Source organism: Peromyscus maniculatus, chromosome 23 (assembly GCF_049852395.1).
Source record: "Peromyscus maniculatus bairdii isolate BWxNUB_F1_BW_parent chromosome 23, HU_Pman_BW_mat_3.1, whole genome shotgun sequence".
Classification (NCBI taxonomy): Eukaryota; Metazoa; Chordata; class Mammalia; order Rodentia; family Cricetidae; genus Peromyscus; species Peromyscus maniculatus.
The window spans coordinates 62,081,397-62,105,586 of NC_134874.1; the positions used below are offsets into that span (position 1 = coordinate 62,081,397).

Genomic DNA, 24,190 nt, shown 5'->3' on the forward strand with positions numbered 1-24,190 from the left:
CTCATTGACTATGTGGAGTGGATGGAGCCTGCATCAGGGGCCACATGTCTCTGGTGCAGAGTGGTTCGGTACAGACTGAAAAGGAGAGAGGTGGTTGATGCTGCTCTTTTACCACAGCAGATCTCAAATTATATTGAGAAAGTTCTTCCAGATGACTGATTGACACTTGTGAAGCTCCTCTGCAATAGATCTGACTCCTGAGACTGAGAGTGAGTCAGAGAATTCATGTTTAAAGGATGTTATCCCGTGGATCGCCAGACTGGAGCTGTCACATCAAGGGTAAGAAGAACATTGTGTCCTCTGGCCTTCATTTGGTGGGGCTGTGCCAGGTCTTGGCCCACAGAAGCTAAGTCATCAGGGTTTTCATTCCTCACTTAAGCTAGAATCTCTCCATCTCATATAATTACTTGTTTAGTTAGATTACTGTGTGTTCCATTTGAGAAATTTCAGACTTGTGTTATTTTACTTTCTTGCCCAGAAGCTATAGAAGCCTAGTAGGCCAGCATCAAAGCATCCTCTAAAAAGCAGGTTAAGGGAATGTGACCATGTGGAATTTATAAGTGAGATAAGGCTGTTGTCAGGCCCAAACTACTCTAAAAGTTCTATACCTGTCTGGTGCATTGGTCAGGGTTTTATGGGATAACAGAATGAATTTCTATAGACACAAAAGGCTATATTTTAGAGTGACTTAGATGCTGTGGTCCAGCTAATTGAACATTGGCTGGCTATAATGGCAAAGTCCTTGAATCCAGGAGTTGCTCAGTCCACTATGCTTGATGTCTCTGCCCATCAGCAGTATAGTCTGGAATCCCAAGGAAATTGGCTCCAATGCCAGTGAAGGCATGGACTTGCTAGCAAGGTGAGAGCAAGCAGGTAAAGAGCAAAACTCCCTTCCTCCATTTTGTTATATGGACTTACAGCACAAGGCCTGGCTGAGATTACAGTCGCGATTTTGGGGCTCAAAACATCTGAGTTATAGGTGTTTCTTTCCTCATCAATATCCAGATTAAAAGAGTATCTCCCAGCCGGGCGGTGGTGGCGCACGCCTTTAATCCCAGCACTCGGGAGGCAGAGCCAGGCGGATCTCTGTGAGTTCGAGGCCAACCTGGTCTACCAAGTGAGTTCCAGGAAAGGCGCAAAGCTACACAAAGAAACCCTGTCGCGAAAAAACCAAAAAAAAAAAAAAAAAAAAAAAAGAGTATCTCCCTAATTCAAAGATCAGGACTACATGTGGATCTTCTGTCTTCAAAGTAAGCAAAAGTACCTCACAGGTGTGCCCCTCCATTTTGGGGTTTTAGTTAATTCCAAATGTAATAAATGTGACAAACAAAAATAGATATCATATCTGCACCCTTGTCAACTTGACACACAATTATATCTTTTTATGTCATGATTAATCCAAATGTAAAACAATAACCATGTCTTAATATTGCCTAAATATGATATAATTATTGCAAGTACAACACAAAGACACTATGTATTATACCAGCTCAAAATTATGTCTAACATGATTTAATTATCCCTTGTAGTTGGAGTTTTCCTCTGTCCACCCAGCTCCTGCAGCTCCTCATACCCAAGTAAACACACAGAGACTTAAAAACTGTATGGCTGTGGCGGGCTTCTTATTATCTAGTTCTTATATCTTAAATCAACCCATTTTTATTAATCTATAAGTTGCCACGTGGCTTCTGGCTTACAGGAACTTTACATTTTACTTCTCATGGTGGCGGTGGCTTCTCCTGACACAGCCTTCCACTCCCAGCATTCTCCTCTCTGCTTATCCGGCCTATACTATACTTCCTGCCTGGCTACTGTCCAATCAGCATTTTATTTATCAATCACTCAGAGCAACACATTCACAGCATACAGAAATACATCCCCAGCAATCCCTGTACAACTGCAAACACATTATAAAGTTAGAATAAGTGGCAATGTCCCTGGAGGGACATTCTTTTAGTATCTCAAATTTAAATGTGGTAACCATCAATATTCTCCCTCTTTGTAATAAATTTGGTTTTATTTATTTGTTTATTTTTGTTTTTACACCCTAACCAAAAATTCCCCTCCGTCCTCTCCTCTCAGTCCCTCAACCACCCTCCGTGTGTGTGTGTGTGTGTGTGTGTGTGTGTGTGTGTGTGTGTGTCTTCCTGCTCCACATCCATTCCTCCTTCTTTTTTTCTCTCCAGAAATGGGCAGGCCTCCTGTGCATATCTGCCTGCCATGTTATATCAAGTTGTGGTGAGACTAGGCATGACTTCTTACATTAAGGCTGGACAAAGCAATTCAGTAGGAGGAATCAGTCCCAAAAAGCAGGCATTAGAGACAAGCCCTGTTCCCACTGTTAGGAGTTTACAAGAAGAACAAGTTATACAACTGTAAAATATATGGAGAGGGCCTAGGACAGTCCCATGCATGCTCCCTGGTTGGTGGTTCATTCTGTGAATCACTATGAGCTTAGGTTAGTTAGTTTTGTGGGATGCTTGTGGGGCTCCTGACACCACTAGCTCCTAGAAATATTTAATTGTTTATTCACTATTTTTTGTACATTGGTGTTTTCCCTTTATGTATGCCTGTGTGAGAGTGTCAACTCCTCTGGTCCTGGAGTTAGACACAGTTGTGAGTTGCATGAGGTTTTTTCATTATTTTAAATATTAATTATATTATATAAGTGTATAGAAATCTTCTGATTGGTATTTAAAATAATAACATCTCTCTATCTATTTTGTGATGAGGAAATAAATATGTCTATACAATAGAGAGAGAATGAACATAGAATACACGCCATGCTATTCTGTCATTTTGTTCATATGGAGGTCAATGAACAAATTAGGAGGAGTCAGCTCTTTCCTTCCACCAAACTAGCCATCTCATTGGCCCTTCCTGGTACTTTTCATGATCGACTCGTGGCTTTCTGCCTTAGAGGGTTTTCTTGTGGTTCTGAAAGTTAGAGAATATTTTAATATTAAATGGCATTGTGAAAAATTTGTGCAGAATTTTGTTTCAAATGAATGATACTGTTAATAAACATAACAGGCACTCAGAGTTGAAGGCAGGAAAGAGCTGACACATCAAACCAGCCACTCAGAAAGTTCTGCTGCCTCCTTTGCTGGTGTCTGGGAGTTGGGATTTCAGTTTATCTTTATATTTATATACACATGTATATGCAGTTAGATATGGTTGTACATGTTAAGTATATCATATAGACACTTATAAAAATATGCACATAACTATACTCATAGTTCTGCATACAACATGAATACCATACACATGCATACCAATGCCACAAAGGTTGTTTGTTTATATTTTATTTCTTGTTATTCCAATTTATTGTACATCTAATTGAATTTCAAATATAATTCTGAGTGTGTGTGTGTGTGTGTGTGTGTGTGTGTGTGTGTCTGTGTGTCTGTGTGTGTGTGCATGCAAAGTTGTAGACACATGTTCTTAAATGTATGAATGTGGGCACATATTTGTGTGTGTTTTATGGAAACAAGCATGTGTGTATTGTGGCACAACACTGATGGTGCCCTCATCCTTTACAATGGGGTAGTAGCACTATTACTGTGGGGTGGGGCATGCTTGATCATGCTTCATTCTGTGCATGGAACTTGCATGCTTCTAGAGCACTGATGTTGTCTACCATGTTACTAACAATGTATCGATGTTTCAGGATCTTTCTTAGATGGATATTTATAATCTATGTCACATGTTAAGTCCCTCAGACACCATTTGACACCAAGCACAGATAAGTTTTCAGTCTCTCCTTCCTCTTCCACTGCACATTTTATAGGAAATTACCCCCATCAATTAAGTCTATCGATGCTTACTGCCTATCCAGAACTTTGTGAAGAGCAGGAAATTCTGGGTTCCCAGGATCCAGTGATGCTGACAGGAAGACTTCCAGGTAGGGTGTTCCTACTGCAACTGTTGCCACAGGCATCCAGGCTGAGACAGCAAAGAGGCATCCCTGCTGGGCAACTGTATAACTTCTCTTTCAGATTCTGCTGCTGCAAAGAGGAAAAGTATTTCAAGCTCTGTGATTAGATAGCTGGTTTAATTGAGGCCACCCTTCCCTAAATCCTGTTTGGTTCTGAGGTTAGCACAATGCTTACACTTCATCTAGAAATCACAGGAAGAATCTCCCCATAGTTTTTATTTTATAACTGAGATTTGATAGGTTGAGGACCAGTAGAAAAAGATGTTAATTCAGTTTTGTTCTCTTTCCTTTTGCATGCCAAAATTCTTAAGTGTAGGTTTCCATCCACAATAAGATAGAGGAATGGAACACAATGATACCTTGACTAACTCCTCGGATCTCTAAGATGCCTCCTTCCCATTGTCCTTCAAATGTCATGTTAGGGCAGGAAAAAAGCATCCATGGAAAAGAAGAATGAAAAGGAAACCCAACAATGAGGACCTGAATTAGAATGATTGCTGGAAATCTGATACCAGCCTTGAGGGATAGCCTTTCAGGGAAGGAGAAAGGCATGATGGCAAAGGACAGTGGGAGATTGGGAAGGGGTATTCTCAGAGGGATATGTCCATTGTTTTCTACACTAATCTCCACTTGTGTTTGTTAGAAAAGGTGACAACAGCTGAGGCAGAGTCAGCACCTGTCCCAGGACTTCACTTTACAAATGGGACAGGATAAACTGCTGTTACACTGCTATCCAGTGAGTGACAGCCTCAGAAGTCATCAACTACCATGATGAGAGGTGGTAGGGAAAGACTCATGGCTTTCTGCTTTCTGGTCAATCCCACTTCAAGGTGTGTTTAATGATGGTGAAGGAACAGGCTGGAGGGCACATTTCAAAAAGCTCTGTTCCCCAAGATGCAGGTCCTGCAGAGGGCACAATACAAGCCTCATGATGAGAGACTCTTGATGATAAACTGAGCATCAGAAATGATAGACCAATATTTGAACCGTGTACATATGGACTGAGTCTGACCTTTCCCCAATGACCTTTCTCTTTTTAGCAGTGAAGTTCTGTAGTAGGAAATGATGATTGCATGGGAAATTGTCCCCAAGCAATGATGATAACTGAAGCCTTCAGGGACCTCCCCTAATTACCAGTCCAAAGACATCTGCATAGCTTCACCACCTATGTGCTCCCCTGAGCAGAGTGTGGCCTGGCCTCTGTGACACTACACAAGGAATCATTGTCATGGTTACATGTGTGCCCTTGACAGGTTGGCAGCTCACTCTATTAAAGTTGGCTGTGATTCACAACAATAATAACACGAGCAGGAATCAATTTCTACTAAGTCAGTGCAGACATTCTTTGTGGGAAGACCTGATCTCACATCAGTGTGTGGACATGACAAGGAGCTTTCTAGAAAGAGATCACGAAGGCATGGTTCATTGTTCCAGGGATTTTCAAGGTAGAAGACAAATGACATTTTGAGAAGTGTTTCTATAGCAAGGACCTGTGGAACACCCTCATAGTGCATGCCATGAATGACATACAGGAGAGGACACCATGCCCACACTGCATAAGAGGCCTCATGAAGATCTGTACAACCCTCATGTCTAGATCAATGGAGGACCAGCCTCTGTAGTTATATTAACCCCGTGTGATATCCCTTCATGGGAGCAGATCACGGATGGAAAGGCAGCAGAGACCTTGTTGGGACTCTATTTTGTTATCTTTATTGAGAAGCAACAATTTTCCACATGAGCTCATGTTGCCTTTTACCATGGCCACAGTCACCAATGCAGCAGCAAGGACTCCCCAAGCACCACTGTCTCCTCCCTACTTCCCCTTTCTATTTGTGTAATATGTAGTTCATTTCATCTGGAGTCTGTGCTGTGTGTTGGTGTCTGTGCCCATTTCCCTTGGAAAGAGACAATGTTCCTCAGATATACTTGAGATATAAGAGAAGCACAATAAATACAGTCTTCTATCAATATCCACATGTTATTTTTATTCAGAAAGGCTGAGCATAATCCAAGGCAGATTACAAATACAAAGTCGCTCCAGTCAAACCTCCACTCAAAAGTACCCCCTGCTTCAACCCTGAAGAAAAATAGGTATCAACAGTCCCAGAATATCAATATAACCAGACTTAACTCTAACACAAAAACTGCGTGGACACAGGCACACCCTTAAAGTACCCCAGGCCAACATGGCCCCTGAACAGGCCCATGCTAAGCACCTAAAGTGAAAGTAGACCAGGATTAACCATTAAACCATGATGTCAAGACAGAAGTATTCGAAGGCCTAAGGATGAACCTGGTGAAGACCAGAAATAACGCCTACATTAGCAATGGCTTCCCTCACCCAGAAAGGCCAGTGACCAACCCTAGGAATGAAAGGCCAAACCTGACCTAAAAGAGGCCTTCACTAAAACCTGAAGCTGCATAAGCTCGGGCTCAGAGGAAAAACAGAGGTATCCCTGGGCCAGTTCATTAAATGGAAGAACCAAGGGCAAAGGAGAAGAAGGAAAAGTAACAAAATGAAATGAAAAGAAAAGAAAAGAACACCCATACCTAACCTTGACCCTGAAGAAGGCTGGCCCCATCCAAGAGGGAGATGAGTTCTACCCTATTCCTCAGAAGAAAAAGACCTGGCTCAAAGAAAAAAAGGAGAGTACCCATGCCCCAACTTTACCTGGACTGAAGCCAGGGCCTTCACCAAGATGAAAAGTTGGCCTCAGCATACCTCTGACCCTGAAGAAGACTGGGCCAAACTAAGGAAGGACGTGGGCCCAGAACAATCCCTCAAATTAAAGAGGCCGGGGGGACAAAGCAGGAAAAGGAGAATGCAAGAGTGCTAACACTTACCCTGACAAAAGCATGAACCAAAACAGGGAGAGAGGATGACCTGGGACATTCTCCAAGACCAAATGAAGAAGCAGGTCTGGGGCAAATATTGACTGGGAAGAATTCAGAGCTCATTCAAAACTCATAGAAAAAGCCAGTCAAAATCAAAAGTGGAAATGTTACAGGCCAACAGTAGACCTTCATGAAGATAAACCACAAACTCTAAGACCAAGGGAGCTCCTGCCAACCCAATGAGAGATTTGTGGTCAGACTTAATGTTGACCCTAGGAAGCACAGTTTAAAGAGACAATTTAAATGGAACCTGCTCCAACCACAATGGAGAACTCTTCCTAGGCCAAACCCTGATATCAAGTAGCCAAGGACCAAGCCCTGTGTGAAAGGAGACGAGGCAATCCAAGAGAAGAAACATCCTGACCATAAACTGCTATCAGTGGAGACCTGCAGTCTACTGAGCAAGAATTAAACTCAGAAGCCCTGAACTTTGAGGATGTGTGGGAAGAATATTCTCTTCTTCATCCAACACCCTAAACAAAAGGGAACCAGAAACACCTCAATTGTTGTCAATTGAGCTGATGGCTCCCTTACATATGAAAGCAAATGGACATCATTAACATATTTGGTAGTTAGAAGGATCCTTGAGGCACACTGATCTCACACCTCAATTTCACTCGATGTTTTACAGCCATTCAAGTCCTCAAAAGAGACACACAGAAGAATGTTTATTGAAGATCGTAGACTCAAAGACTTCATGTACAGATATAAGTTGACATCCTGAGTACCAACTGTGTGGATCACATACATTCCATTTACACTTATCATCCTCAGTACATGCAAACCAGGATGTGCCACTCACCATGATCCAAGCTCTCATCTGAGTAACCAATGAATATGAACATAGCATAATATGAATGGTGTTATACTGCATGATGTATTGGTCTGATAAAACTCCAAATCTTGACTTCAGCTGATATTTTTAGGAACAAACAAGTCTCAAAAGTAACATAGGAATAACCCTTTCTACCAAGAAGCTCAGACTAACCCAAAATCTGCTTCAATAATTCTTTTCTACTTCTTTTAACAGAAACATGGTCCATAATTTTCCTCTTTTCTTACAAGATTTCAGAGAGATGAACTTAATATAAAATATTATGTCAATTGTGGAAATTATTTCTCAAAGAAGGATCCCATTGTATTAGTTTATAAAGTTCCATGATGATGCCAATCACCAAAGCATTAACAAATACAGACGTTTTTCACATATTGTCAGAGTTCCTCCCATATTTAATTTTTCTTATTCTGACTTTTCTTGGTTAATATTCTGGAGTGACCCACCTCATCCTCACTTCTCAACTGCAGGCACTTCCACATTTCACTTCATCAACTTGCTGCATCTCCTCCTTCCTTAAAGAATTCCAGACTAATCATTGAGTGGGGTGTCCTCGTCCTGGTGAGCTCAAATGCTAGCAACCCCCCTACCAAGTCTGTTGTCTTTATAAAAATAACATCTCCCTAGGACAAACATGATCAGTCCAACACATTCTAGGTAAATCTGATGATGTCAGACATTGGTAGTCTTAAGTCCTCCATTTCCCTCTGAATTTATTCTAAAGTATGTCCTTAAAAGTCAGGCAATGGGGATTTAGCTCAGTGGTAGAGTGCTTGTCTAACAAGCACAAGGCCTTAGGCTTGGTCCTCAGCTTTGAAAAAAAAGTGGTCTAAATTTTATATTCAGATTATCTAGCCAGTTGCATATTCCTGACCCAGAGACTCTTGCCTCTCCATTACAATAATCCATATCACCATGCGAGAACTCAGCCTGTTCTGTATCATCTGCTGTAGCCAGGATTCCTTGTTCCTTTTCTAGAGTTCTACACAAAACATGGAGCATTCATTTAGAAAGATTCTTGGGGGTCTAGAATGCCAGGCCTCCCTGGATGATCAGTATTTGTCCCACCTCACCTCATATATCAGCCTAAAGTAAAAGTGGGACCACTGAGGGACAATTGGAACGGAACTAAATTTAAGGGCTATTTCTGGGAACCAGAAGTCCTAGAAATGTCCAGATTCAAAGGTCTTCAGATGCTGAAAGAAAAAATCCAGAGTTCTTCACCTGTAACTAGTTCTCTGACCAATATGGGGGAAAAAAGGACAAACGTTCTGAGTCCATTCTGCCTTCAGTGGACACAATAACAACTGTATTGTATAGCCTGAAATACTGTATATACTCTATTTTTATATCTATCTATCTATCTATCTATCTATCTATCTATCTATCTATCCATCAGCTATCTCCATTCTTCAATCATCTATCCATCTATCTACGTCCATCCATCCATGCATCCATCTTCTCCTACTACTACTCTTCCTCTTCTATTTCTCCTTCTTCTTTCTCTTCCCTTATTCATCCAGAATATTATAATTATTTTTGCCTCCCTAAGTTGTTACAGGGCCTCATAAAATGCTAGTTACATTATAACAATGAAAATTTTTCTCTGTGGGTTTTATTCTCCATATTTTCCCACTCAAAATCTTTGTAATCCATATCCTCCCCCGCACCTGCTGAAATGTGACATTCCTTAGATCTCTGACACTGTGACACTAAAAATCTTGTGTAAAAGTGTTAAAAAATGCAACTGTGCTTAAAACCAGCTAAAAACCTACATTTAAATCTTGATATTTTAATACCTTGCAAACACATCATCTTAGTTTGTTTTTTATGGCAAATGTAATTCAGATATAATGAATTCAATGAGTTGATAATATATTCAGTGTTTATTAGTTCTCTGCCATGAAGTTCATAAAAAAAGTTTTCTCACTAAATACATTTTTGTCAAGAGGTAAAATCCATAGTGTTTTCTAAATGGAAATGGAAAGATGTACACAAAGCCAGGAAACAGAGTTAATCATAAGTCAGAAGTTTTATGGAAGATAAAAAAAATCAAGATCCTTTATGAAACTGCTGTATTCATTAAAATTCCTTAGGCCAAAATTCAGTACATTTGTATACAATTAGGATGTAATTCTCTGTTTGGAGTAAAGGTAATAGGAGTTGTCACATAGTTCAACCTTTTATACAGAGAAAAGGAAAATCCACACTAGAACTTGTATTTGAGAGCCTTAAAATGGCCTACAAAAAGAGACTGTCTTAGTCAGGGAGTAATCTGTCTCTCAACAGCTTGAATTACAAAAGACTTTCAAAAGTTCAGTGAAACCTCCTGTCAAAGCTTGGCTCATGGGATTGTAGGCTATGAGAACAGATGAGATCAATCTGAGTGCTATAGAAGTGGGAAAGTAGGTCATGCACTTACTTACACCTCCTTGAAATACAGGCTATGTAATCTAATGAAATCTGAGAGAGATTATTCCTGATGGACAGGCTCACAGGAAGCATTGGGGATGCTTGGTTATCACAGGCAGAGGTCTCACACAGACTGGAAGATGATGAAGGAAGGATGGGGTTTTCCTGATAAAATACATGTGAGAGAAGCAGTGCTTTACGGCCAATTCACTGGGCATGATGGAGCACTGTACTGTGCTTACAGAAGAGGTCAAACATAAAATGGTTGATTCACCAGGGAATTCAGGACTGGTGTTTGCCATCAGTGCCTTTGCAGAGCTCCATGGGAGAATGTGAACTTGTAGAAACAACTAACATTTTAAGGAAAGGGTAAAGTGTTGTGTAACAGTTTTCCTTTTTATGACATGAAATAGTTTTCTATTATTTTTGAGATTACTTTCTCTTCTCTTTCATCCTTCAAACCCTCCCAATACTCTTCCTTGCTCTATTTCTAATTAATGACCTCTATTTTCATTAATTGTTGCTACATGCTTATACATATATGTGTATGAAATATATATATATATATATATATATATATCCATATAGATATATTTCCTAAATATAAACCAATCATTCTGAATAGCTAGCATATATGTTTTCAGAAATGACCCTTTAATATTGAGTATCCAACTGGTGTACTCTTCCCTGGGCAGGACTATTTCATTAAGTCTCAGAAAGTTCTATGAAAAAAGAGAAGAGGTTCATAATATCTAGCAATTAAATCATGGCTGGGAAAGTTGAAACTTACAGGAATTACAAAGCCCTTCCACTTCCAAGGTTAAATGGGTGATAACTAAGGAGAACTGAAGAAAGGAGACCCTCTGTCCCATTCAGCTGCAAACAAGTCATGCAGCCACATTCAGATTTCTAGTCCTCATGAGTCACCCATTCTAATGTGAGCCTTTGTGATGTCACACATTAGAGTTATTCATATTCCTATAGGTAATCCCATACCTATACTCCTGTATTAACCTCAATAATCTCAATAATTTGAGGGAATAGGAATCACAATCTTCCCTGGGAGTCAGACGATAAAGAAAGAGGAACTGATAAGTAATACAAATGGCCAACTTCGATGAGAGCTTCCATCCTACCCCAGAGTTCCCATTTGGACAAGAGAGCTCCCATCTGGAAAAGAGAGAGATACTTCCTGAATCTGTCATCTCTGTCTGAACCAAGTGCGCTGATAAGACCAAGAACGAACTACAAGGAGATGGGCAGATGTCAAGGCAGAAGTACCTACAAGAAAATGAAGAGCAATACAGCATCACCAGAACCTAGCCCACCTCCAACATCTAGACCTGAACATCAAAAATTGGAAGAATCAGAAGAAAAAAGCTTTGTGAATAACATCATGAAGAAGGTAGAGGCTTTTGTAGAGGAAAAGACAAAAAGAAGGGAAGAACATTACAAACAACTAGAAGAAAGGGAAAATTAAAGAAAACAATAAAGTACTGGAAGAAAACAATAAAGTACTGAAAGAAAATCATGAAAAAGCAATGAAACAAATAAAGGAAACAGTCCAAGACCTGAAAAGGGAAATAGAAAAAATGAAGAAGACACAAACAGAGGGAATGCTGGAAATAGCAAATCTGAGTAAACGATTGAGAACTTCAGATGCAAATATAATCAACAGAATGCAAGAGATGGAAGAGAGGATCTCTGGCATTGAAGATACAGTAGAAGAAAGATTCATTAGTCAAAGAAAACAGTAAAGACAACAAAGTCATGAAACAAAATATGCAAGAAATTTGGGACACCAGTAAAAGACCAAACCTATGAATAATAGGGATAGAAGAAGGAGAAGAATACCAACTGAAAGGCACAGAAAATATATTCAACAAAATCATAGAAGAAAACTTTCCCAACTTAAAGAAGGAAATGCCTATGAAGATACAAGAAGCCTATAGAACACCAAACAGACCAGACCCCCAAAAAAAGTCCCCTCGCCACACAATAATTAAACAACTAAACATACAGAATAAAGAAAGAATATTAAGAGCAGCAAAGGAAAAAGGCCAAGTGACCAATAAAGGCTATTCCATCAGAATAACACCCAATTTCTCAGTGGAGACTTTGAAAGCCAGAAGGACCTGGACAGATGTAATACAGACACTAAGAGACCATGGATGTCAGCCCAGACTAATATACCCAGTAAAACTTTCAGTCATCATAGAGAGAATGAACAAGACATTCCAAGACAAAACCAGATTTAAACAATACTTATCCACAAACCCAGCCCTACAGAAAGCACTAGAAGGAAAATTCCAACCTAAGGAAGTCAGATACACCCTTGAAAACACAGGCAATAGATAAAGACACAGCAGTAAACCCCAAAGAAGAGAAGTACACACATACTACCACCAAAAAAATAACAGGGATGAAAATCACTGGTCATTAATATCCCTTAATATCAATGGACTTAATTCACCTATAAAAAGACATAGGCTTACAGAATGGATACAAAAGCAGGACCCATCTTTCTGCTGTATACAAGAAACACATCTCAAATTCAAAGACAGACACGACCTAAGAAGAAAAGGCTGGGAAAAGACTTTCCAATCAAACGGTCTTAAGAAACAAGGAGGTGTAGCCATCCTGATATTCAGCAAAATAGGCTTCAAAATAAAATCAATCAAAAGAGATCAAGAAGGGCATTACATACTCATCACAGGAAAGATTCACCAAGATGAAGTTTCAATTCTGAACATTTATGCCCCAAACACAAGGGCACCCACATATGTAAAAGAAACATTACTAAAGCTTAAACTACATATAAAACCCCACACATTAATAGTGGGAGATCTCAACACCCCACTTTCTCCACTGGGCAGAACCCCCAAATTGAAACTTAACAGAGAAATAAAGGACTTAACTGATGTCATGACCCAAATGGACCTAATAGATATCTACAGAACATTCCATCCTAACAAGAAAGAATATACCTTCTTCTCAGCACCCCATGGAACTTTCTCTAAAATTGACCACATACTTGGCCACAAAACAAATCTCAACAGATACAAAACAATTGGAATAACCTCCTATGTTCTATCAGACCACCATGGTTTAAAGTTAGATTTCAACAACAACAAAAAAACTGCAGAAAACCTACAATCTCATGGAAGCTGAATAATGCTCAACTGAATCACCAATGGGTTAAGGAAGAAATAAAGAAAGTAATTAAAGACTTCCTAGAGATCAATGAAAATGAAGACACCACATACCCAAACTTATGGGACACTATGAAAGCAGTGCTAAGAGGGAAATTCATAGCACTAAATGTCCACATAAAAAAGTGGAGAAATCTCATACTAGTGACTTGACAGCACACCTGAACACTCTAGAACAAGAAGAAGCAAAGTCTCCCAGGAAGAATAGATGCCAGGAAATTATCAAAGTGAGAGGTGAAATCAATAAAATAGAAACTAAGAGAACAATACAAATAGTTAATGAAACAAAGAGTTGGTTCTTTGAGAAAATCAACAAGATATACAAGCCCTTATCCAAACTAACCAAAAGACACAGAGAGACAATCCAAATCAACAAAATCAGAAATGAAAAAGGGCTAGACCCCGGGTGGAGCTCTGGGAGTCTAATTAGAGAGAAAGAGGAGGATTTATTTGAGTGAGAATTGTTGAAACCAAGGTTGGATAAAACACAGGGACAAATAGCCAAACGAATGGAAACACATGAACTATGAACCAAAGGCTGAGGGGCCCCCAACTGGATCAGGCCCTCTGAATAGGTGAGACAGTTGATTGGCTTGATCTGTATGGGAGGCATCTAGGCAGTGGTACAGGGTCCTGTGCTCATTGCATGAGTTGGCTGTTTGAAACCTGGGGCTTATGCAGGGATGCTTGCCTAAGTCTGGGAGGAGGGGACTGGACCTGCCTGGATTGAGTCTACCAGGTTGATCTCAGTCCTTGGGGGAGGCTTTGCACTGGAGGATGTAGGAATGGGGGGGAAACTGGGGGGGGGGGGGAGGAGGGGGCAGGAGGAGGAAGAACAAGGGAATCCATGGCTGATATGTAGAACTGAATGGTATTGTAAAATAAAATAAAAGGAAATATAAATAAAGGATGGAAGGAAGGGAGGGAGGGAGGGAGGGAGGGATGGAGGGAGGAAAGAGAAGACAAGAAAAGAAAACAAAAGAAAAGAAAAAAAACAAATGTCCAACTTCTAGCTTCCTTCTTATTTTCTGTACTGAGACAGAGGCTTAGTAGGCTTTGTCTTCCACCAGCAGGCTGCCTCTTCCAGCTGTCTGGTTCAGGACAGATAGGTGCGTTCACAGTCAGTCCTGAACACTGTCACCTGAAGCTGCAGGTGATCACAGCTCTTGTGAGTGAGCAATGGCTATGTCATGTCCAAAGGACAGCATGTCACAGCAGTTCCCTCATGCTCAGTCAGGACATTCAGGACCCACTTCCAGGATGTTTCCTATCCTAGGGGAAGTGGTTGATCTACAGGTCCCATTTAGGAATGAGCATTCATGGTCATTTCAACATTTTGAAGTTATGAGGCTGTGCATTTGCTGCTGCAAACCACAGAAAGAGAACCTCTGGCCAAGACTGAGAGCTGAAGAGATCTATGTGTAAAACAAAAATATTTATAAAGCAGTTGCTACTTCACTAAGTAACAATAGTAGCATCATCTAAAGGGCTATGACCTGCCAAGCCAGTGTCTTTTGACCAGGTACAGAGTACCAGGTACCAATTCCTTCCTATAGTGCAGGCCTCACCAGATCAGAAGGAAGGTAATTACACAGTAACTCTGATGCCAATATTACACCAGTGATTTTCTCATATTCTGTATGGTACCACTTAAATTATATTTTCTTATGCTGAAATAAGTCTTAATTTCATGAGATCCTATTTGTTGATTTTTGGTCTCATTTGCTATTGGACAAGAGTCCTATTCAGGAAATCCTTACCTGTGCTTAGCTGTGGGAGTATTTTCTCTACTGTGTCCTTTGGCATTTTCAGGGTATCAGGTCTATGACTCATATGGTGCAGAGCTTGTGTATGGTAGAAGATAGAGAGCAGAGTTTCATTTTCTGCATGCTGAAAACAATTTTTCACAATCAGCATATCTTAGACAGTATCTCAAATGCCAACAAATATGTGAAATACAAATATGGGTGCAAAGTTAACCTAGGTACTCACAAGTACATTCTCCTTACCAAATGGACCACTTTGAGGTAACCAACCATGCAGTAATATGAGGTCAAACTCTGACCACTAAGAATAATACATGGCAACCATTTCATTTAGAATAAACTTTCAGCAGGACTTATAGCCTGGCTCAAATACTATAGATTCTGTGGTCATTTTCTTGCGTCCTCAGACCCATTTGTCACATTAGTTAAATAATATTCAGATTACCCCGTAATTCCATCTCTAAGTGTCTTTTAAATGTTAATTTTTTCACAAAATCTAATTTTTTAAGTGCTGCAAAGGAGGTGGAACAAGAACATATACACTATGTTCATTGTAAACTAAAACATTCCAGGTACTGTGGACGCTGTAACGATGGTTATGAATTAAAATTTAACATAGACATGCCCGCTGTACCACTCCTGGAAATGAGCTCAGAGAACCACCGTTATATGAATGACTAAAGACCACACAATATCCATAGATAATGCAAGATAATTCAAAATAAAAATTATTGAAAAAAGTTGTATGATTCTCAAGAAAATTGTTCCAACTATGTATCATCAAATTTAGAAATAGACAACTCTCTAAAAACAATTAACACATATCTTCTCTCATAAATGGAATGTAGAAAAATAGGAAAAAGGGTTAAAAATTTTGAGGAAGTGTAAGGAGAAATATTCTAAATGGAGGGAGTATAACTGGGAAACAAGGTGGTGTACAGAAACAAATGACTTATTTTATATAATTAATATGTACAGAATAATAAGATTGATTTTAGAAGTAACAAAACAGAAAAATAATTACTTATTTGCACAAGGGCTCACATATTTTTATACAACTAAACATAATCACTATATTTTTACTATCTTCCAAACTTCTCTTAAGGTTTTTGAATGATGGGGCTAGAGTTGGCCTAACAGAAAAACACACACTGTACTCTTTCAAATACTTGAGTTCAGTTCCCATCACTTATCACAGTGACCCAAAATCAAACACCAATATCTTTAGTTCTGGGGAATCTGGAGCCTCTTCTCATCTCTGTGGAAACTGCACTCATGTGTACATACCTACATGTCTAAACACATATGTGCAATTTTCAAATCATTTCATAATTTCTCAGTTTATTTTTATGGACCCAGGGAGGCATAGAGACTTGCACCCATCCAGTACATGATGTTAATTCATCTCATACACTCAGTGGTAAGAAAAAAGGATTGTGACCATACAGAATATAAGTACTATAAGGTCATTCTGGAACCCAGAACCATAAAAAGATAATGCCAGGAAAATACAAAATAATTGGATCATGCAAGACACCTGAGATGTACAGAGTTGATGCAAATATATCTGCATAAAATTTAAACTTTATAAGGATTTCTTAGCATTTCATTAGTTTTAGTCACTACAAGGCACAGTGTTCCATCACCATATTGTCATTCACCATGTGTATTTAACTAAGAGAGGTTTACAAAAGTCTTGAATTCCACCATAACAAAAGACAGAAATTTTGGCACAAATAATCTGTAAAATATAAACTATTATTGGCTCAGCTGATATAACAGACAATGGATGAGCTCCAGAGGTCTGGCAGCTTTCTGGCATGTTTAGCAAGGAAGGAGCTCTGAGTTTAGTAGCTCTCAGGCCTTCAGTGCCTGAAAAGCAGCTATTAATTTTTTTAAAAAGATGTCTAAATGACACGGGAGGTGAGGGGATAAATAGAATGATAAACTGAACCCAAAACCAGACACAAAAAACATTTTGGACAGAAAAAGTGAACTTAAAACAATCAGGATATAAGACTCAAAGTAACCATGTAACTGCATTAAACATAAAGTTCTAGACGGGAGAAATCACCAGAGAAGATAAACAACCACACAGGATTTCACTCTATGATGAATAGAAAACAAATGTATGGGAAGAGTGTCAGAGTAATGAGGCAGGAAAAGGCAGAATTCTTAAAAAACGCCCTGGTACCCATGCTGCTACCAGAGTAAACTGCTGAACAGTAAGTTTTACTAGGGAAAGTATCTATTCTGAATAACACAAATATTATAATATACATGTGTGTGGTGAAAAGGGAACAATTTTTCAGGCAGACAGAATATTCCACTTGAAAAGTATTTAACTACAAATCCTCCAACCTGGATGAGAAAGTGGATGGAAACTGACAAATCCACAATTGAAGTTGGAGATGGGAGTCGACAGAACAAAAGGAGGGAAAGTCCAACAGCTTCACTTGCAAATGTTCGTTGTGTAGTGGGTGTTGGTCGGGTTCAAGGCCCCTGGCTTCAGTACACCATCAATACTAGACCTGCATGATACACAGCAGCTCCCAATGCCACGACGATGATGGAGAGGTGATGGAGAGGTGATGGAGAGGTGGGAAAGATGGAGGCTGGGGGAGCAAAGTGCTTTACTGTGTTCTTCTTTTTCTTCATTATTGTTTATTTTTATCTTTTTTTATTCCTTTTTTGCTTTCCTTCGTGGCAGGACTCTACAAGAGGTCGGGCAGATATGGAGGGTCGGGGAGAGGAGTGGGATTAGAGTGTATGGTATGAAATTCCCAAAGAATCAATAAAAAATATAATGCATAGGTAAAAAATCAACTTTCACTTTCTACCATTTGTTTATATGAACTAAACAATAAGAAGTTGTCAAATGAATGGGGTTTTAGACTTTTGAAGAACATGAACATATTGAATAATTCAGTACAATTTTGACATAGGGACAGAAGTTCCTATATAACAAGGCTTCAAGATGTTGTATTTGGAATAGAAAATTCCATTTAACTCCTGATATATCCATATGACAAGATTTGGTAATAAGAAAATTTTAAATTATAACCAAATTAAGTTCTTTTACTGCAAAAAGAGAAAAGAAAGAATGAAAAGCAGTGAAAGTCATTAAGGACAAGGAGAACATGAACACTGCTGTCAATCAATTTCACCTGACAGACATTTACAGAACACCTCCTCAAATGACAGCTTAAGTCAGCATTTCCTGAACACACAAATATAATGTCACTTTTCAAAACAAGTCACTTTTCAACATACTCCACGTTACAAGCTACTAAACAGTTTTAAATAAATATAAAAACGCCTGATATAAAGTGATGTATGCAATCTGACTACAGGGAAATTAAAATACAAGTTAATAACAGAACAGTATCTTGATAATCCCCAATAAATGAAAATTAAACATTTCATTCTTAAAATAATAAATAGATTAAAAGAGAAAGTCACCGTGAAAGTAAAAGTATCGTATTGGAAATAAAACATAACAAAATTTCTGGAATAAGCTAAACCATGATTAGAAAAACTAAAACATTAAATGACTTTATATGAAAGTAAATACATTTGGATTTTGTTTGTATGTTCTACAATAAGATCTCCCTCTGTAGCATAGACCAGTGTATCCAGAGCTACATGTGTGACCCACACTGTTTTCAAACTCATGGAATCCTGATTCCCAAGGGCTTGGATTATAGTTATGAAATACTTAACACCTGACTTAAGAATATTTGTAATCCGTGACATAAATTTTATGTAAATACTAAAAACAAAGTGATTGTGAAGCCCCTAGTCAATTTTTTAAAATTCAATTGACAAATAAAGATGACAAGAGGTAAGAAAAAGACGTATATCTATACAACACTGATAAATCTCTAGGCACACTAGCAAAGAAAAATGAAAGATTATTAAAGTTACTCACATAAGGAATGAGAAGGGGGATATTGCTGATCCCACAGGCACTAAGATGAAGTAAAGAAATATGGAAAACGTTAAGCCCATAATAATCTGGATGAAAGCCTCTCATTTTTTTCAGAACTGCATCCTGCCATCCTGGATCTTCACTGAGGGCATCTCAGCCTCATGAGGACTGGGCTGTGAGGAGTCTCCAGGCTCTGAGAAGACGGCCTCACTAGACCTGGTCTAAGAGGAGACTGCTGTCAAGAAGGCAGGTTTATCTTCACCTCAGCCTCCCCAGAACCAGGGCTGTGAGGATGTCCAGACTCCGAGGAGACCCTGAGCCTGGCCACCCTGGTCTGGGACTGCCCTCACCAGAATGAACTTCACAGACCTCCTCCCCAACGGCTCAGCAGCTCCTCAGCATTTCCTTAAGGACCTCAAGTCTGAGCATGCTCAATGTCCCAGGCAGGAAGACCAAGGTGGAATGGGGGAGGTTTAGAGTCTCAGCCCGTATGCTCATTGGGCCAGAGGGCTTCAGGGGCGGCCTTAAGCCTCACATGCCATTTATGATTGGATAGGTTGCATGTGGTTCTATTTGGAGCCTGGTATTTTCTGGTGGGATGTGGCATTGATGGGAAAGGTCTGCAGTGTTTCAAAGGCACAGATATTGTAGAGCCCCTCAACTAGGGTCTGCACATCTCAGACTTCCAGCTCAGCACAGGACAAGTGGGACGCTCATAAATTACAGAGGGAGGCCTTGTGGCCAGAGCTGCACACCTACCATCACATAGTTCTTGTTCTGTCTCACCTTGCCTCATCTTACTGACCTAGCCACACATCCTCTTACCTTAGCAGAAAACCTATTTGGTCTTCTGGGAGGCCACCAGATAGCGCTGTTTTATTGCAAAGAGGAGAAAATTAAAATGACAACCAGAGCCGGGCAGTGGTGGCACAGGCCTTTAATCCCAGCACTTGGAAGGCAGATGCAGGCGGATCTTTGTGTGTTCGAGGCCAGCCTGGTCTACAGAGTGAGTTCCAGGAAAGGCACAAAGCTACACAGAGAAACCCTGTCTCAGAAAAAAAAATGACAACCAGATAGTCTCTTTCTCAAAATCACACAGCTGCTGGTATGGGACAGGGACCCTAGTCAAGTCACTTCCACAGACAGCTAGATTAGAGTTGACTTCTATTCCACAGAAGTTTAGTCCCAGTGAGGAAGCAGTACCTAATAATGTTGATTTTGTATCAGGTCATCAGCTTGGCGTTCCTGTGACTCAGCATGGACAGGGAGCATGCATCAGCGGGACTGCACCCTTATCCTTCACCTGCCCACGTGGTTTGGTAAACATTCGGCATGTAAAATGGCTTAGTGGCTCATGGCTGAGAAATGTAAAAGCATATGTTGGAGTGATTTTATCATATCTAAGATAAGAACTGTCATGCAGAAGAGAAAGGAGGAAAACAGTTTGTGTCCAGGAAAACAGATTTTATTTTAGTCTTACTGTGAGGCTTCTCAAGTTGTGCCTCCTCTGTCTTCTATCAGGGTCACTGTTGATCCTGAAGGCTGTAATAATGATAATCTGCACTGGTTACCAGCGCTGGTTCCTGTGAGGAAAGGTCATGGCCACAACAAACCCCAGTATCAGTATCAGAGCTTTATTAGGAGGAAGAGGGTTAGGGGAGAACAAGAGAACCAGGCCTGGGGAAGAGAGAGAGAGAGAGAGAGAGAGAGAGAGAGAGAGAGAGAGAGAGAGAGAGAGAGAGAGAGAGAGAGAGAGAGAGAGAGATGGGGGTGGGGAGAACACAACAGACTGGGAAGAGATGGGGTCTCTGTCTGGCTCTTTAAGGTGCAGGTGAGCTTACAGAGCTACACCATGCATGCTAGATTGCTTGACCACTCTGCACATATGTAATCACGTGCGCACACTAACTTAAGACCTAAGATCCCAGACCCCTTACATAGCTCCTGAACTGCACACGTGTGGTCATGCAGTTGGAGCCTGGCAAAATCCCAACAAAGGTGTTGTTGAATCAGTTGCCAAGATAGGAAATGATTTTGGGCTGGGATAATTTTGAAAGGAGCCAGCAAGTTCCACCTTCATCAAAGTATCTCCTCTAGAGTTTGCTCATGCAAACTTACACTCAATATCAGTAGGACCCTATGAAAGACACAAGTGCACGGGTTGAGAGAGGAAACTAGAAAATAGACCTATGTTTCATGTTAAGCTCTGGAGTTGCTTCTAGAGAGGGCAACCTGGAAGTAGCTATATAAACTCCAATTACATATACCTTATAAATGCAAGTACATAGATCTGACCATCCAGTTTGAGAAATATATTTTATTTGGTAAGGCGGTGCATATGTTGTGCCCAGATCGTGACCCCCAGAGAGACCCCCAAAGAGGAGCATGCCGGAATGCAAAAGCAAGGTTTAATTTTGCATAAACAAGCCTAGGCGGGGACTTCGTCCAATACATCCAATGCAGTGGAGGCTGGAGGAAGTGCCCACCTATCTGCAAGCTCAGCTTTTAAAGGGAAAAATCACAAGGTTACATCATTTAGGCGTGCTAGTACAGGTACAATTCTGATTGGCTTGCTTCTAGGAACTTATAGAAAATACTTCTAAGGGAGTGGTTGCATGCCATCATTTCTCATTGGCTGCCCTCAGGTGGGGGTATTTCTGTGGTCAGTTACCCTGGAAACAAGGGAGAGGACATTCCATAGTCTGGCAGGCATTACCTTGTGACTATCTTGTGACTCTGTACGTTTACTCTTCCTGGTTTCTGGAATCTGAACTGACTGGTTTCAGTAACTAATGGCCTCTTCCCAAAAGGAGAAATCTTAGGCCTTAATTTTAGGGTGAAAGCATTTTGGTCTTATTTCTAAGATGGCTTATTTTGGTCTCACACATATTTCCAAAGTTACCAACCTGGGAAGCTGAGGCAGGAAGATCATGAATTTGAGCCTTGTCATAGTGTAAGTGCCCTTCAGCTTTAAAAAATATAAAATTATAAAATTCAACATAAATGGTATTTTTTCAATTTGTTAATAAAATGAGAATACATACATTAAAGAGATAAGTGTTATTTTCTTATTTCTATTTGTAATTTAATGTAATATTGAATGAGGTACTATTATCAATTGAATGCTATAAATCTATATATTATCAGAGTTAAGTTATGGGACACTAGAAGAATTGTTCCTCAACAGAATTTACTACCCAATCTATTTCTGACTTCATAATACTACATTCCAAATTCAGGATGATGCTCATTGGAACACCAGGTTTTGTGTTTTCTCTTCTGGATTGCCTATTTGCTATGGCCTTGTATTTTTTTGCTATTTGAATTACAATAGACACTACTACTGAAAGGAAAAACCAGGAGCCCTCTTGAAAGATGCCCTCTCGCCCTCCTCCTCTAAAGATATTTGCTGACCAGCAGTTTTAGAGCCAACCGGAGATTGATTTTATGGGAAAATAGGACTGAAACAATAGATCTGAATGTATATATCCTGGGATCAGGACATAGGGAGTAAAATTTATGTTTCTGTAGATACCCTGCATCCTGTTAGCCATTAATAACCTCATAGTTACCTTATAGTTCAGCCAGTAACTTCAAAGAAACACCTCACCCCTAGTCCCCTCATCCAATCCTGAGAAGTAACCCTCTGCACATAAACTTTTCCTATATAAACCCCTTAAAGTGAATGTTCAGGGCCGCCCTCCTCTGTAGCTAGAGTTTTCCTGCATTGCCCACAGGACAAATCTATGTCACCGGCCAGTCCCACAGCCACTCAGACCCAAGCAAGTAAACACAGAGACTTATATTGCTTACAAACTGTATTGCTGTGGCAGACTTCTTTCTAACTGTTCTTATAGCTTAAATTAATCCATTTCCATAAATCTATACCTTGCCTCGTGGCTTACCAGTGTCTTCACATGCTGCTTGTCCTGGTGGCGGCTAGCACTGTTGTCTTCCTGTTGTCTCAATTTTCCTCTCTGTTAGTCCCATCCTATACTTCCTGCCTGGCCGCTGGCCAATCAGTGTTTTATTTATTGACCAATCAGAGCAATTTGACATACAGACCATCCCACAGCACTCCTCTACCTGCTGTGTTGAGTGTTGGACACAGACCAAGTCCGGGCTTGCTTTGTTGTTAATAAACCCCCTATGTGCTTGCATAGGATATGGGCTCTGTGGTGGTCTTGCTCAGGGGTCTTGCGATGCGGGCACAACATTTAGGGCCTCATCCTGGATCCTCTGCTACCCCTAGACCCTGATCTGAGGGTTTCCTAACTGGCTGGTAAGTTTCTGTGTCTCTGCTTGTCCTTGTCTTTGTGTGACTCTGTACGTTCATTTTCTGAGGCACAGTAGATCTGTGAAATGGTCCAGTAATGGTCAATACCAGTGGCAGCCAGTGGACACACTGGAAACAGGATCACAGGATTTCAGAAGAAATTCTGGACCCTGTTAATGGGGCTGTGGTAGTCCCAAGGTCTGTTTAACTGAGGACAGAGAGTCTCGAGTCTGGAAGATTTTTGGTGTGGCTGAGCCTGGAGGGTTGCTCTCTCCAGAGCACATCAGGCTGTCATTGTTCTTGGAATTTTGTAGGTTGTCTCTTGGGGCAAAGTTTTGTGTGTGCCCTTGGTCTTGTGTGTAATGTGTTCATTGTTCTCATTGTTGACTTGACTAAGATGGATGCCATGGGACAGTCACCCTCTTCCTCCCTGGACTTTCACCTAGCATACTGAAAGGATGTGTGATCCACTGCTCACAATAGAATGATGGATTCACCAGGGGAAGTTTGTCACCTTTTGCGGTGCAGAATGGGCCTCTTACAATGTTTACTTGGCCTCCCAAAGCAACCTTTGATGCTGGCCAAGGAAGAGCTCCCCATGTTTCCCACAAACTCTGCCCTAAGGGGAGGACCAGCTGTGAAGGTACACAGAGGCAGAGAGGAGAAACTCCTGATCCTGGTTAGATTGCCCTTCCCATAAGAGCTACTGTTCCCCTTGATCAAGGAGGGAATCAACCCTTTAACCACTGGGTCCTCTGGCACTTATGTCTATGTAAATGTTTCTTGTTTCTGTCTACTAGCTTCCCTTATTGCTATCAGACCCACAGCACTGGCAGGTGAGGGAAGCTCATCAGCAGGGCCACATGTTGGGTGCTTATCACTTGGAAGTTCTGAGACTGGGCCCTCCCCAAGAAAGCAGGGAG

General features: G+C 40.4%; 1 protein-coding gene across 3 annotated transcripts in view; it reads right to left on the minus strand.

The window, feature by feature from the left end:
- Positions 1 to 19,355, minus strand: part of LOC121826313 (uncharacterized) — a 70,883-nt gene extending 51,528 nt beyond the window's left edge. For all 3 annotated transcript variants that reach the window (XR_013047732.1, XR_013047733.1, XM_076560900.1), the window contains exons 1-2: positions 18,992 to 19,355; positions 15,055 to 15,184 (exon numbers count right to left, since the gene is read on the minus strand). Coding sequence is in view for 1 of the 3 variants with exons in the window: in XM_076560900.1 (XP_076417015.1) it covers positions 15,055 to 15,184; positions 18,992 to 19,096 (235 nt within the window). In the remaining 2 variants the exon portion in view is untranslated. The remainder of the gene's footprint in view (positions 1 to 15,054; positions 15,185 to 18,991) is intronic.
- Positions 19,356 to 24,190: the final 4,835 nt, after the last annotated feature.